The sequence below is a fragment of the Urocitellus parryii genome, chromosome 5 (assembly GCF_045843805.1).
Source record: "Urocitellus parryii isolate mUroPar1 chromosome 5, mUroPar1.hap1, whole genome shotgun sequence".
Lineage (NCBI taxonomy): Eukaryota > Metazoa > Chordata > Mammalia > Rodentia > Sciuridae > Urocitellus > Urocitellus parryii.
Window position 1 is genome coordinate 207,195,569 of NC_135535.1, and position 13,791 is coordinate 207,209,359.

The 13,791-nt window shown below is 55.9% G+C and overlaps 1 protein-coding gene across 2 annotated transcripts in view; it reads left to right on the forward strand.

Moving 5' to 3' along the window:
• The window catches only part of Ptpre (protein tyrosine phosphatase receptor type E), a 72,669-nt gene that overhangs the window by 45,302 nt on the left and 13,576 nt on the right, over positions 1-13,791 (forward strand). For both annotated transcript variants that reach the window (XM_026384234.2, XM_026384235.2), the window contains 6 exons: positions 774-910; positions 4,683-4,773; positions 8,559-8,635; positions 9,292-9,328; positions 10,745-10,842; positions 13,377-13,496. In XM_026384234.2, the coding sequence (XP_026240019.1) occupies positions 774-910; positions 4,683-4,773; positions 8,559-8,635; positions 9,292-9,328; positions 10,745-10,842; positions 13,377-13,496 (560 nt within the window). The remainder of the gene's footprint in view (positions 1-773; positions 911-4,682; positions 4,774-8,558; positions 8,636-9,291; positions 9,329-10,744; positions 10,843-13,376; positions 13,497-13,791) is intronic.

A 13,791-nucleotide genomic window follows, 5' to 3' on the forward strand; every position in this document is an offset into this window, starting at 1 on the left:
AGCCCAGGGGCACACATGGGAACCTGTTTGTCTCTTGGGGAAGGGACCCTGTGGGGAGATTCAAGGTGACCTCAGAAGGCTCTGCCGGTGGGACAGGCCTTTTGCAAGGGTGGCAGTCCAGTTTCCCCATGAACCTGGTTGATTTCAGCTCATCCCAGGAGGAGAAGCGCAGGCCCCTGACTTCTTGTGTCTCACTCTGAGCTTGGGGAAGCGTCCTGTGCGGTACCTACCCCTTGCAGCTCGCCCTTTTCCTTTGCAATGCCACACTGCCCTCCTCCTTAGACAAGGACAGCTTCTCTTATCTGGAGCTTACGGATCTGGGGGAGCAGGCCTATTTGTTACAAAAAGGAGAAAGCCAAAAGAGGTGCATACCCTAGTGGATTTCCAGTCCCCTCGAGCTTGCTCCGGACCCTATAATTGCTCTCTCTAGTTCCAAACCTGGAAACCCAAGCTGCAGAATGAAGCTGCTCTGGCCATCTGGGGAGGAGCAGGGCTGGAGGGAAGGACAGGCCATGGCAGCTGGGGAGTGAGGGGGGCGAGTGGGTGGGAGACACACTGTCCATGATGTCCATGGACAGTAAGATCAGGGATGCTGCCATCACTAGCAGAGGACTCATATCAGGAGGCAGATGTTTGATTCAGCTGCTCGGGGCCCTGGTGAGCCTCGGTTCCCCTCCAGCTGTGCACTTCTTTGGGAATGTTGTCATTAGATCTGGCCAATGAGTCAGCCCTGGGAATGGGGCTAAGTGGCCCCTGTTCCTTCTGATCCACAGAACAGCAGAGAGTGATGCTACTGAGCAGGTCCCCCTCGGGGCCCAAGAAGTACTTTCCCATCCCCTTGGAGCACCTGGAGGAGGAGATCCGCCTGCGCTCGGCAGACGACTTCAAGCGGTTCCGGGAGGAGTTCACGGTGAGTGCGGAGGTCCCTCCTGCCCTGTCAGGTGGTGGGGAGTGCCCAGGGCCCATCCCCGAGGACTAGTGACCTGGTGGGGTCAGTCAGAACACAGTCCTGGGGCGGAGGGTCTGGGAACCTGGTCCCTGGGGCAGCTCCCCTCCTTGGCACTCATTGCCCATTATAAGGTGCTATGGTTGGGTCTGAGGCTCAGGAAGCCATGTTCTGAAATGGGTGAGACAAAAACACCATTATTTCCACACTGTGGCAAACGAGCCCTCACAGGACAGTGGTTTCATGCTGAAAGCAGGGAGCCCCCAGCCATCCCATCACAGTTTCTGATTGGAGTGGAGAATGTCCCTCTTCTGAGTCCCCACCCAGCACTGACCAAGCCGTCCCAGAGACTGCCTTTAGGAGACACTAGCTCAGCCTGTTGATGGCTGTGCTGCATGTGAGGTGCAGAGAGTCCTGCGGTTTTCACCTGCTCCTGCTGTTTGGGATGAACGGTCTCCACAAACGCAGTGAGGCCACGGCTCGCCAGGACCATGGGCCAACCAACTGGTACAGTCCCCAAGGGGGCAAACTAATTAACTCTCCACCAGAAAACATAAATCTAGACTTAACGATGCCTTCCCAAGTGCCGTTGACTTTTACAATTTAATGTGCTGTGAGTTTTGAATTTGCTGCACATATCCAGATAGACAGACAGACAGGTGCAGACGCACACTCAGGCAGTGCTGCCTTAGACACGGCCCCTCACTGTCCTGCCTGCGTTTTGAGTTCTGCCGTGAGCATCCTCAGCTTCGTGTGCATGGCTGTATGACGAGTGCTGAGCCTGAAAGGGTCAGTGCTGAGCCAATGGGACTGCCGCCCGCCTCTGGCCCAGCCATTGCACCCTGGCCTTGGCACATCCTTCACCTCCTCCAAGCCGGCTTCCACCATCTATGAAGGGGGCACAGGGATGGATCCTGCCTCGGCAACCTCCAGCTCAAATGTCGGGCTGGGACGATGGGCTTCATGAACAGCCCCATGTGGCCCAGTTGTTGTATCCAGAGCTGGCACGCACACTGCTGCAGACCAGTGACTTTTTATACAGAAAGGTGATGGCGAATTTGAACTCTACTAATTTTTTAGCACAAACCTCCTCTGCCTTGATCTTGCTTCCTTTTTATTATTTTCAAATGTACCCTTCCCCCCTTTGTCTTTCTTTTTTTTTTTTTCCTTGAGAAATTAGGTCATATTGAAAGACAGCTCCAAGCACTATTGTTTTGCAATCTCTCAGCTTGACAAGAGAAGTTAATTCTCCATTTTCAAAATAACTCTCCATGTTTGCAGCTAGACTCTCTCCTCCCCCTCTCTTGTCCCATTTCTCCTTCCACTTTGGTTTCTCCTTGTGCAGGAGGCTGGTGGCTGGCTCCCTGGTGGAGGGCCATGAGTCAGAACCATTAGCTCTGGCACCATCACAAAAGGGAGGGAGGGCCACGCCTGGAGGGGCCAGGGTGGGGCCAGAGAGGCTCTTGCCCTGGGTGCGAAGTCTGAGAACACACCTAAAATCTCAATAGTCAGGCTAAGTCGTGTTTTGATGCATCACTTAAAATTACTGAAATTAATACAAGAGATTTATGATGAACAGAACAGCACCATTATAGACAAGGAGAGGACCAGTGGGGACAGATCTTTTCTTATTGTCCCAGACTCCAGTAAATACACAGTTGCTGATTCTATCATTAATTAAGTCTGTTATTCTGGTCACTGTGGATTTTGTACATCGGGTTGGATTTTTTTTTTTTTCTTTTCTTTCTGGTGCTAGAATTGAACCCAGGGCCTCCTGCATGCTAGGCAGGCCCTCTACCACTGAGCTCTGCCCCCTGCCCTGGATTTTTCAAAATATTTGTTCTCTCTCTGATTCCTAAGTTTTTTGGGGGTGCCCCTTTAAAATGTGTGCCCAGGGCAAATGCCCCTCAGCTCCCAGCCCTGCCTTTGGGCAGCCGCCCCCCCCCCCCGCCCCCAGCTGTGAGCCAAGTTGTCACAGGCTGGCTGAGGTCGCACAGCCCCATCTCCAGGTTTCAAATCTTGGGCAGCTACTGGGTCCATCCTCCCCACCAAACCCCTCTGGCCACCACACCACAGCCACTTGCCTGACAAGGAAGAGGGAGGCTTCTCTATTTTTTTTTTGTCAATTTATTATTTTTAGTAGACTTTGTTTGGTGAGCGGTTTTAAGCTTACAGAAGAGTAGCGCCTGAGCTGCAGAGCTCCGAGCTCCCGCCTCTGCCCAGAGAGCAGCTTCCTCTGCTGCCCGCTCTTGTCCCAGCCTGTTACAACTGACACATTGTTGCCACCTGAAGGCCAGAGTGCTTGTCTGCTCCTTCTGTCATCTTGCCAAGTACTTTGCACCATGTGCCTGGGTTCCAGCTTCTCGCCTGGATTTTATGTCCAGCGCTAGGGGCAAAACAGCTTTTGAGGGTAGAGAAAGAGAAGACCTGAAAGTGTCATCACAAACCCAACATCTAGGTAAGGCCAAGGAGGGAGTATTCAGACAGCCCTGACCAAGAATGAGGCACTCAAGGGACAGGGGTCGGAGGCTGGGGTAAGGCTGAGAATTGCTGCTGGCCCTGCTGAGGTGCCCACCGTGCTGGACCCTCCACGCTGCCCCAGGAGGAGCTTCTGCCTGTGTCTACAGGGTATAGCAGCCCCAAAGTAGAGGAAAGGTGGCTGATGGGAGCACTTGCCAGGGATAAGAGAGTCTGCACTGGAGAAGCATCTACCTGAGAGGAGGGGGCTCAGGCCTTGATCCAAAGTGTGAGCAAGCCCAGGGCAGCGTGGCTTTAACCTGAGGCTGCACTGCGAGCCGGCCCCAGGCTCCTGGGTCGAGCCCATGCTGGCCTGGTGACCCTGGACACAGCCACAACCACATTGCCTTGAATTTCAGACCTGGTCCCTACCACAGGGGCGATCCTAGTCACCTGATAATAGGGGAGCTGTGACAGACAGGGAGGATGGCCCAGCTCCCCATGGTGCCAGCACCTCCTAAGCACTCGGTAGAGTCCAGATCCAGCCAGTGGGCAGGTTGGTGTTGAGGCCGTGACTCGGGGTTCAGCATGCTCTTTCACACTGTGCACCAGGAGGGGCGCCCCTGCACGTGGGATGTGTCCCAACAGTGAGCAAACAGCACAGCTGGAGACAGCCCAGAACCAGAAGTGGTGGCTCCGGGGAGTAGGAACTAGGGGCTCAGAGGCCTGCATACACACCTGCCATGCTGTCATCGGATTTAGCATCCTGGTCCTCATTTCACACCCCCTCCTCATCTGGGACCAAGGCCTTGTGAAGGGGTGTGTCCCAAACCCCAGTGGGCCCTGAACCAGGTCACTGGGGAACTTAGAGAATAGGAGCTGGCTCACTGGGTCTGGGTAGGAAGGGCTGAAGAGTCGCCTTGGAACAAGCTCCCAGCCGTGACCTCACTGGTCCACAGAGACCCCTTGAGTCCTGAGCAAAGCCAGGGCTGTGTCTGTGGTCGCCTCCCTCTCCACTTCCCTGGGTCATTTTACTCCTCTCAGCCCTGCCCCTGAGTCACGGCATCCCTTCTCAGCCCTCCTTGCTCTCCCTCCTGGTCACTCCATCCCTCCTTGGGGAGGACGCCTGGGCTGTGCCCATACAGGGTCTGAAGCGGAGATGGATGATGGGCAGAGGAGGATGGCTTGAGGTGCCTTTGATTCCTGTGCCTGGCAGGGAAGCTCTGGGGGACAGAGGTGGATTCATCATATTTAGCTCCAACTCTGCATTTTCTTCCAGTCGTTGCCATCTGGACACATACAAGGGACGTTCGAACTGGCAAATAAAGAAGAAAACAGAGAGAAAAACAGATATCCCAACATCCTTCCCAGTAAGATTTTACTTATTTTGCATGGTTGGTGCCATCTAGGCTAAACTTGGCGTTCTCTTATAGCTCCCAGTGGCTGTGTCTGTCCAGCAAACACAGCATCCTGCTGCTCAGCAGTAGACACCCCCACTCACACCAGGAGCAGTGCAGCTCTCCTCTCTGGGTCTGTCTCCCTGCAGGAGGCTTGGGCCCCATTACTGCTCGGGGATCTGGTGCTAAGCCTGTGTTCATTGTTCAGGCCTGGATGCCCGGGGACAGGCAGGGCAGGGGTGCTGCTGCCTGGTCTTGGGCATCACCAGGCAGAGCCCCTCCTATCAGAATCAGTCCTAGGCCCCCTCTAGGCCTGCTGGTGCCCTGGACAGCTCCTCTCCCTCAGACTCAGTGCTCTTGGCCACAAGCATAAAATCCCCAGCATTCTGTAGGGTCCTGGACCGAGGACAGAAGTAACAGAATAAGAAACCTATCGGGGTCTGGCATCTTGGTGGGAAGGCTTAGAATCCAATTTTCACCCAAGAGCTAACGGTGGCTGTGGACCAGGGACAGTGTCAGAGCTGGGTGCGACAGCTCAGCACAGGGCTTCTCATGATCTGCTGCAGCTGTCTAGGCCGTGCCAGCCCAAACCCTCAGGTTCCCAGCAGCCTTTGCAAGGCTGGTAGTGACAGCCTGCACCTAGTCTGGACCCCTCCTGCCGGGCCAATGGAGCAGCAGTCCGCAAGGACTCCACCAAATGCAGCTTGAATCCCGAGCCCCGCCCTCCTCATGGCCCACAGACCACGCTCCTGGGCAGTGCCCCATGGGGTCGGGGAACTCAGGATGGTGGGCTTCCTGTTGCTCCTAGATGCCGTTTCAGGGTAGAATGGCATCTACTCTGTGTGTATGAGCTCTGTGGTCTGTCCTTTCTGTGGTGACTGGTCTCCCGCGTTTCTAGAATTATCCTTACCCATTTTACATGCCTGGGGTTCATAGGTGGTTTGACAGAGCCCTGTGTGAGCCCACGACACAACTAAAACTAGGCCATCAAGTAGTCTTTCATTGTAGGGGCAGCCTGGGGAGACCCAGGTCAGGAGCTGAGCTGTGAGGGGGGCTGGGTCCAGGGTCAGATTCTGGGCACAGAGTGAGACCAAGTCAGAGGGCCTGCTGCTGGAAGAACTGAAGGAATCCAAGGCGGGGGTGGGGGGGGGGCACTTGCGTGGCTCCACAGTTTGAAGGAAGGCATGACCACCAGAGGAGGAGTCGGGCTCTAAAGAGTGATACATGTCCAATAGAAGTCAGGGTGGTCAAGATGAGTATCCGTTTCTCATTTAGTCACCTTGGTCCACCAGCTCAACTGACGCTGCATTGCTCATGTGGGTGAAGGACCTAGTCAGCACCAAGCACCTTCCCAGGGGCCTCTCTTGTGTGAGGACTCTTGTCCTCTCTCTTAATCACTGAACCCTTGCTGCTTAAAGCACACCTACATTGTTAATTCAGGGTATTCCTGGGGATCTTGGTGGACCAGAGTCGGTGGGAAGGGAATCTCCTCCACTCTGGCCATGGGCACGCCCTTCCCCTGGGAGTCCTGCCTGGACTGGGCAGGGCCTCTCCTGCTGGTCTCCCAGCAGCTTGCACTGTGAAAGGAAGCAGCCTTCCTCCAGGCAAGGAAGGGCAGCAGGTGCTGGCCAGGTGGCTGAGCTTCCCGGGGGTCCTCCCCACCCCACCCTGCCCGGGAGGCCCCTCCGCAGGAACTGCTGGGTGCTGGCAGCCCTCCAGGGCCAGGGGTGCTGCAGGGAGTTCTGTGTTTCACACGGGTGGTGGGAGGTAGGATTCAGGAAGGGTGGCTGGAGACATTGTCCCTGGCATGAACCAACTAGGTGGCATTCAGCTGAGAGAGAGGTGCCCCTGAGAGCCCTGCTGGTGCCAGGATAGTGGCTGGGTCTTGGGACAACAGAGGGCTCTCAGGGCTGCTGCCAGGGCCAAGCTGTGAGGCCCCTTCTCACCCAGGGTGGGAGCAAAGGTTGGTGGGGGAGGGGAGGGGAGACCCTGCCTTTCCTCTCCTTCCCAAGCCTGGGGCAGCTCATACCAGGTTGAAAGGTGCCCCTGAAGCTCCTGCACCTTCTGCAAGCCCAGGAGCTGAGGTCAAGGTCTTCCTGGGGGGACGGGACTTGCACCGGCTGAAAGGCTCCAGGGGTCTCTTTTTCTGGAATAAATGCCAAAGGCTGATGATTTTTAGAAATAATGTTTTGAAAGTGAAGTGTGACTTTTTAGAATAAAAAACAGGAAGCTCATAGAACTGCAAGATGCTAAATCTAACCAGAGGCTATTTTCCCTCTGCTGGTCTATAACCGTCCTCCAGTGTAAGTCATCACGGTATTTTGAGCCAGCCCTGCACGTGCTCTGCCAGCGCTGCTTCCGCTGGGCTGTCAGGCTGGGCAGGAGCGAGGGGGTGAGGTCGGCATGGCTGTGGGCTTGGGCTTGAACGCCCTGCCTGCGTGTCACTGTGACTGTCCCTGGGGCTTCATGACTCCCTCTGCCAGCAGCAGGGCAGATCTGGCCCCCCAATGCCGCCCAGGCACAGGGGTCAGGGCCACTAGCACTGGCCAAGTGGACAGACTTCCTGTGAGTTCAGACCCCAGCATGTGACGTGAGACGGGGCCGTGCTCCAGCACCACAGCCACCACGGCCCCAGGAGGAGGATGAAAGGGAGCAGCGGCAGTGTCACCCACTCACCGCGCCTGAGCCCGGACACTCGGATGGACGTGGGCTGGGTCCCAGGCTGGGTGGCACCTCCAGGGCCATGGAGATGGCCCTGTTCCTTGAGACTCAGACACGCTGCAGAGTCCAGCTTCGGTCGCAGCTGCCTGCTCAGTGACTTCTCACACAGTGGAAGGAGGACAGCTTTCACTTTTTTCTGAACCAAAGGCCCAAGAAGGCAGAAGTCACGGGGCCCACAAAGGCTGTAGCCTCCCCAGTGAGCGCACAACACCACAGTCACACCAGAGCACACACAATAGAGCACACATATAGAGCACACACATGCAACACATTCACACACAACACACAGAGTATGCCACAAACACACCACACATGTATACATGGGCCGCACATGACACACTCAGCTCACACTGACATCCCAGCATATTGCACACCACACACACACACACACACACACCACAGGAGACACCACAAACACACCCCTCCACAAGCATGCACATAGCGCACACACACACACATGCATGTACACACAGACAGCACCCCGTCCACTCCCACTCTGGAAAGCCCACCCCAGCAGGCTGGACTCCAGCTCAGGCCGGGCTGGGCTTGCGTGAGCCCTGCTTGCTTCCAGCCCCTTGCAGACGGCCAGGGATGGGGGTGGGGCTCAAGGTCCCGAACCCCACACCCAGCTCCCAGCTTCCAGGTACCCTGGAGAGCCTGCGAAGGTGGACCCAAGTCCTGTCCTGAGGTTCTCCTGTGTACTCCACACTTGTGAATACTGGGCCCACAGTGCCCAGTCATCTGCTGGCAGGGGCCCCAGCGTGCTCTGTCATGCCTGTGTACATGTTCACCCAGCAGTCCTGACGCGACACTGACGTCCCACTGCTGTCATCCCACAGCTGTGGGAATCAAGGTGGCCCAGAGTAGGTACCCTTGCAGCCTCAGGGCGCCCGCAGCCCCACGGCAGCTGAAGAACGTGCCTGTGCTGCCCAGCACTGCTGGGGGCCGCCCAGTCGGGTCCTTGCTGGTGCTAACACTTCAGGTGAAGGAAGTGCAGGTTCCTCCCCTGACAACACGGGTTTGTCTGGTTTTTCCAGATGACCACTCCAGGGTAATTTTGAGCCAAGTGGACGGAATCCCCGGCTCGGACTACATCAACGCCTCCTACATAGACGTAAGTCACGCGGCTTTGCATCCCCTGGCCGGGGAACCAGCGCCCACAGGCACTTGGACTGAGTCTGAGTCATGACAGGGGCATTTTCTTCTATGGCCTTTCTGGGCACTTGGCCACACAGAGCACCAAGGGCACAGAGCCACCAGCACCCAGGAACCTGCTGTCTAGAAGTCAGAACATGGAGGTCACACCAGACTGTAACAGAGATAACCACATGACAGCCGTGTTGATCCCATGACACGAGAACCAGCTGGTTCAGTGATGACTGGTTAAATAAATTATGGTAAAACCATATACAATCAATGATTAAAATTTGTTTAAATTGATCTCTAAAAGATGACTAATATAAATTATAAAATTCACATTTAAAATACAAGGACCCAAAAGGATTTGTAAATTTTGCCCCAATTTTTAAAATATAAATGTCCAAGGTCCTGCTTATGTGCATGTGTGTCTGGGGAAGTTGGCAGGAAGAAAACACCATGGAAGGGACCCAGGAGAAGAGCTTTTGCCATTTCTGAAATTGCTAGTGAGTTTTCTCTCCCCACTTTTATCTGTCACATCCTCTGTGGTGACACAGATTCCCTTTCTGATGACACTAAGATCTTTTCATCAGATCATTCTGAATAATTAAAAATCTGATTTTATTTTTCTAGGGCTACAAAGAGAAGAATAAATTCATAGCAGCTCAAGGTAAGCTTTTTACTAAATTAACTTCTGAGCATTATTTAGGTAAAATCATGTGACTATCTACCTGCCAAAGATACCAGTCATCGATATTGGATTTTTCGGTGTGTGTGTGTGTGTGTGTGTGTGCTGCTGTGGTTAGCAGGCATGTCCAATGTCCGTGCACACCGTGGGAGTGTGTAGACAGACACACGGTCTATTCCACACCTGCACCATCTGCACACAACCCACAGCAGCCCACTGCTGCTCTTCCGGCACATTTGGTGGGCTGGACCCCTTCACTTTCTCTCCCTGGTCTCCTTGTAGCTCCAAGGCTGGGGGCCGGGGGCTGGGTTGCCTCTTAGATGAAGGCCCCCGCCAGGAGGACTCGGCCATAAAATCACGCTCTTGGCCTTGAACACTGTCTTGCACTTGAGCCCTTTGGCCCAGCTCCCCCGCCTCCAGCAGATGCTGACTCTGCAGGCGCCCCTGCTGCGCGCAGTGGGAGCTAACGAGAGTTCCCTGACTGCCTCCTCTTGGGCCAAGAGTCTATAGGTGGGTCCCAAGACTCACAGTTTATGACAATAACCTGGAAAGCTTGTCATAACCCAGATTCCCTGGGAAACAGGAACCCACCCACATTCCCGCACAGAGGATCAGAGCTATGTCTAGCCGAAAGTGTCAGGAGGCCTGACAAACATTGGCTAAAAAGAGATAAAAGCATGTTTTCCTCTCCTATGAGCAGGCATCTGGGGGAGGCAGCCCAAGGCTGGGACAACAGCTCAAGGGAGGGGCTGCTTTATCTTTCTGCCCTGCCCTCCTTCTCCTGTTGCTCCCAGCCTCAAGGTCACAAAATGGCTGGTGCGCCTCCAGGCACTGTGTCTTTAGTGGACAGGAAGTGGACAAAGGGCAGGAGACTTTCTTCTAGAGACACACTAAATTTTGTTCACATCTTATTGGACAGTTTTATGCTAAGAGATTGAGATCTTGACCAAAGGGGGGGGGGGTGAGAAGTGGAAGGTGAGTCATCAACCTGCAATCTCCCCCCCTTTCACACCACACACACACACACACACACACACACACACACACACACACACGTCTTTTATGAATCAGAAGTTCTGGAGGGGCCTGCTATTCTGAGAAATGAACAGGTCACTTTGAAGGGTAGCATTAGACCCAACCCTCCTCTGAATACCCCTTTAATGCCCATGAATGTAAGAATCCAAACGCAGCCGGCATTCACTTGGGTGTCCTGGGTGTCCTGATGCAGGACAGGCAGGGATGGCCGTCACTGGCTCTGGCATCTCAGGGTCTGAAATGCCCAACCAGCTGTGCTGTGCCCAGGAAGGACAGTGCAGTGGTGCAGGCCAGCAGGAGCCAGGCTGGGGCCCAGGGGCTTCTGCTCATGCCCTTGACTCTGGACCTGTCCTCTGGGCTCAGGCCCTAAACAGGAGACTGTGAACGACTTCTGGAGAATGGTCTGGGAGCAGAAGTCTGCCACCATCGTCATGTTGACCAACCTGAAAGAAAGAAAAGAGGTGAGTCCCCACCTCGGGCTTAGTGCCTGTCCCTCCCCATCCTTTGCCATGTCCGTCCCTTCTAGCCAGCAGTGCAGGGAAAAGCACTCAGGGACTTACAGCATTTTCATCTTAAAATAAATTCACCATGCTCCTGGGCCCTCGCCCCCCTGCTCTACACACAAACAACCGGCCCAGGTGTCAACCCAGCACTGGCCGAGGGCTGTCTCCCCACAGGGAGCAGTGGATTCCAGAATCGAGACCCGTATGTGTGGGGTGTGGATGTGGAAGGCCTCAGACCCGGGAAGCACCGTCGCCTACTTGTCCTGCAGATGAGAGATGCACGTGGGAGGGAGGAAGGGGACCCCAGCCACCAGGAACAGCCACAAAGGACGGCTGAGCTGCCTCACGCCGAATGCAACAAGTCTTCCTCAGTGTCCCCCGACAGATGGGCTCCCTCCCAGATGCCAGGATCAGGCTGGAGCAGGGCTGCAGAGGGCCACGGAGGGCCAGGAGGGCCGCGGAGCCCCTGGAGGCCTGTGGCCCAGGCAGGACCTGGTGTGGGTAGTGAGCTTGTTCTCCAAATGGAAGAAGGACCCAGAGCCCGAAGGAGGCTTCTTCAGTGGAGCAACCCCGTGGGCAGAGCGTGTCCCAGCATGTCCAGCGTGAAGGGCCTGCATGGGGGGAACGTCTGTCCTGCCAGCCCCTGCCCAGGCCTCTCCTGCACGGCAGGTGATGGCCAGGCCCAAGGGCACCTGGGCATGCTGAGGACTGTGGGGGAACTGAGCTTTCAGGCCAAATGGTGGGTCCTGGGGGCGCAGCCAGGGCGGAAGCCTTCCTAAGGGTTTCCACCTGAAACGCACAGGAAAAAGCCTTAGTCACGGATTCCGGCCTTCGGGTTGGTGGGAATGGCGTGGTGGTTTCTGTTCAGGTTTTGAGGGACAGGGCTGGGCAGTACCACGCCTTCTCACAGTGACTCTGCCTCCTCATCCTCTGTCACTCACGGAAAGAATGACGGAAGGGAAGGAAGCAGGGCCCAGAATGCTGCCTTTCCTTCCCTGGGCAGCTGTGGAGGAGCCTCCACACTGTGGACCAGCAGGTCACCCTTCCCCGGGCCCGGGACCCCTGTGACTGGCCACCCACTCAGGCAGGCTTCCCGGGGCTGCTTCTCCAAACAGGAAGCACAGGCCCAGTGCAGAAGCTGTGGCTGGAGGACCCCCACCCCCGAGTCCCCCACGTGCTGTTGCCCAGGGCTTGGCCCTGCTCTCTGATCCTCCTCTGGGCCTCCTTCCGTGGGTGTCCCTCCTGTGACTCAGTGCTGCCTGCCGGAGCCCAGATGAAACCATTTCTCAAGAGAGTTCCTTTTTCTCAGCTGCTTGCACTTTGCTTGTGGTCTCCTGCGTCCACTTCCTGAGGAGCACGTTGTGAAATGAGGCTGGCATCTCATGATTGATGGAGGGAGGGGAGGCGAGGACCCAGGGACAGTCACCCGGAGCCTGTCAGGGCCTGAGCCTGAGCTCCTTCTTGCTAGAACCTTTCCAGGCAGGAATTGCGGGCTGGTCCCAACAGCCCCAGGGCAGGGCAAGATTCACCCAAACCAGGACCCTGGGGTGTTCTCTGGCTGCTTCAGAGACTCCCTGTGAACATCGGGGAGCCTGGGCCAGGATGTGGTGGGTGGGGGCTGCGGGAGGTGTCCCATGGGTGTCATAACACCAGGATGCTGGTCTCTGGTAAATACCAGGCATTTCATGCTCTAGAGGATTATTAATCCTGGAAAATTGGCCAGTTAGCTGTGCCACCCCTGGGCCATTCCCAAGACAAACTGTCAGATGCCTGGAGGCTGGTTAACTTTCAGAGACTTCTCAGTGCAGCACCCACATAGCTCCCCTCTTGCTGCGGGTCCCCATTCATTCATGTGCTCGTGCCGAGAGAAAACTCCCACAGGTAGATGCTAGGGGCACCAGGAAATAAGGGCTTCTGGAGCCTGTGTTTGGGGCCGTTTCAACTTCAGAGTGTGAGATGGTAAGGAAATGGCCTCTCTGTAGCCAAGTGCCACCTGGCAGATCCTGCATCAGCCCATCCTCCTGGCTTCAGGCTTCTGCCCTCGAACAGGGCCAGGAGGTGCTGCTAACAAGTGCTTGGTGAACAGGCAGAGGGAGGACCCACTGCTCAGCCCTGTGTGAAGTGTCTGCAGGCGTCCTTGGGGACGAGGAGTGAGCTTCACTCTAGCCTGAGGGCTATCTTGGGTCAGGTTGTCCAGCTCTGAACAGAGCAGGCTGAGGCCAGCTCCACACGTGTGTGGCTTCAGTGAGCAAGCAGACCAAGAGACCACAGCTGAAACCAGCAAGCCCGGCCAGGCCTGGTCCTGGGGCTGCTTTCCTATGGTGCGACCTCACCTGCCCCACTGATAAGGGAAACGTTCTCCTGCCTGCTTTCCCATCCCCAGGAACTGTGTCTCCATCCTGGTCCAGGGGCCCTGTGTGGCCGGTGGGGGCTGGGCCGGGTGAGGAGGCACCCTTGAGGATCTGTTTGTTTCTGTGTGTTGCTCCATGCAGGAAAAGTGCTATCAGTACTGGCCTGACCAGGGCTGCTGGACCTACGGGAACATCCGGGTGTGCGTGGAGGACTGCGTGGTCCTGGTGGACTACACCATCCGCAAGTTCTGCATACAGCCGGTGAGCACGCCCCGGGGCCACCCCGCCAGGGCCACTCCTGGGAGCACAGGCTGGGGTCAACACATTTCTACACTCTACAACACGGGAAGCTGCGTCCCTCCTGCAAGACCCTCACGGAGGGGGCTGTGACAAGTCTGCAGAGAGGCCGTCTGTTCTGTGGCTCCCTGGGAAGGAGGAAGAGTCATTTGGTAGGGCAGGGCATCCGAGTCCCCCTCAGTAGCAAGCTGTCATTTCACGTGACGTGGAAGGCAGCTTATTTTTGTTTAATTAGTTTATTTATTTTAGTCTAAAAGTA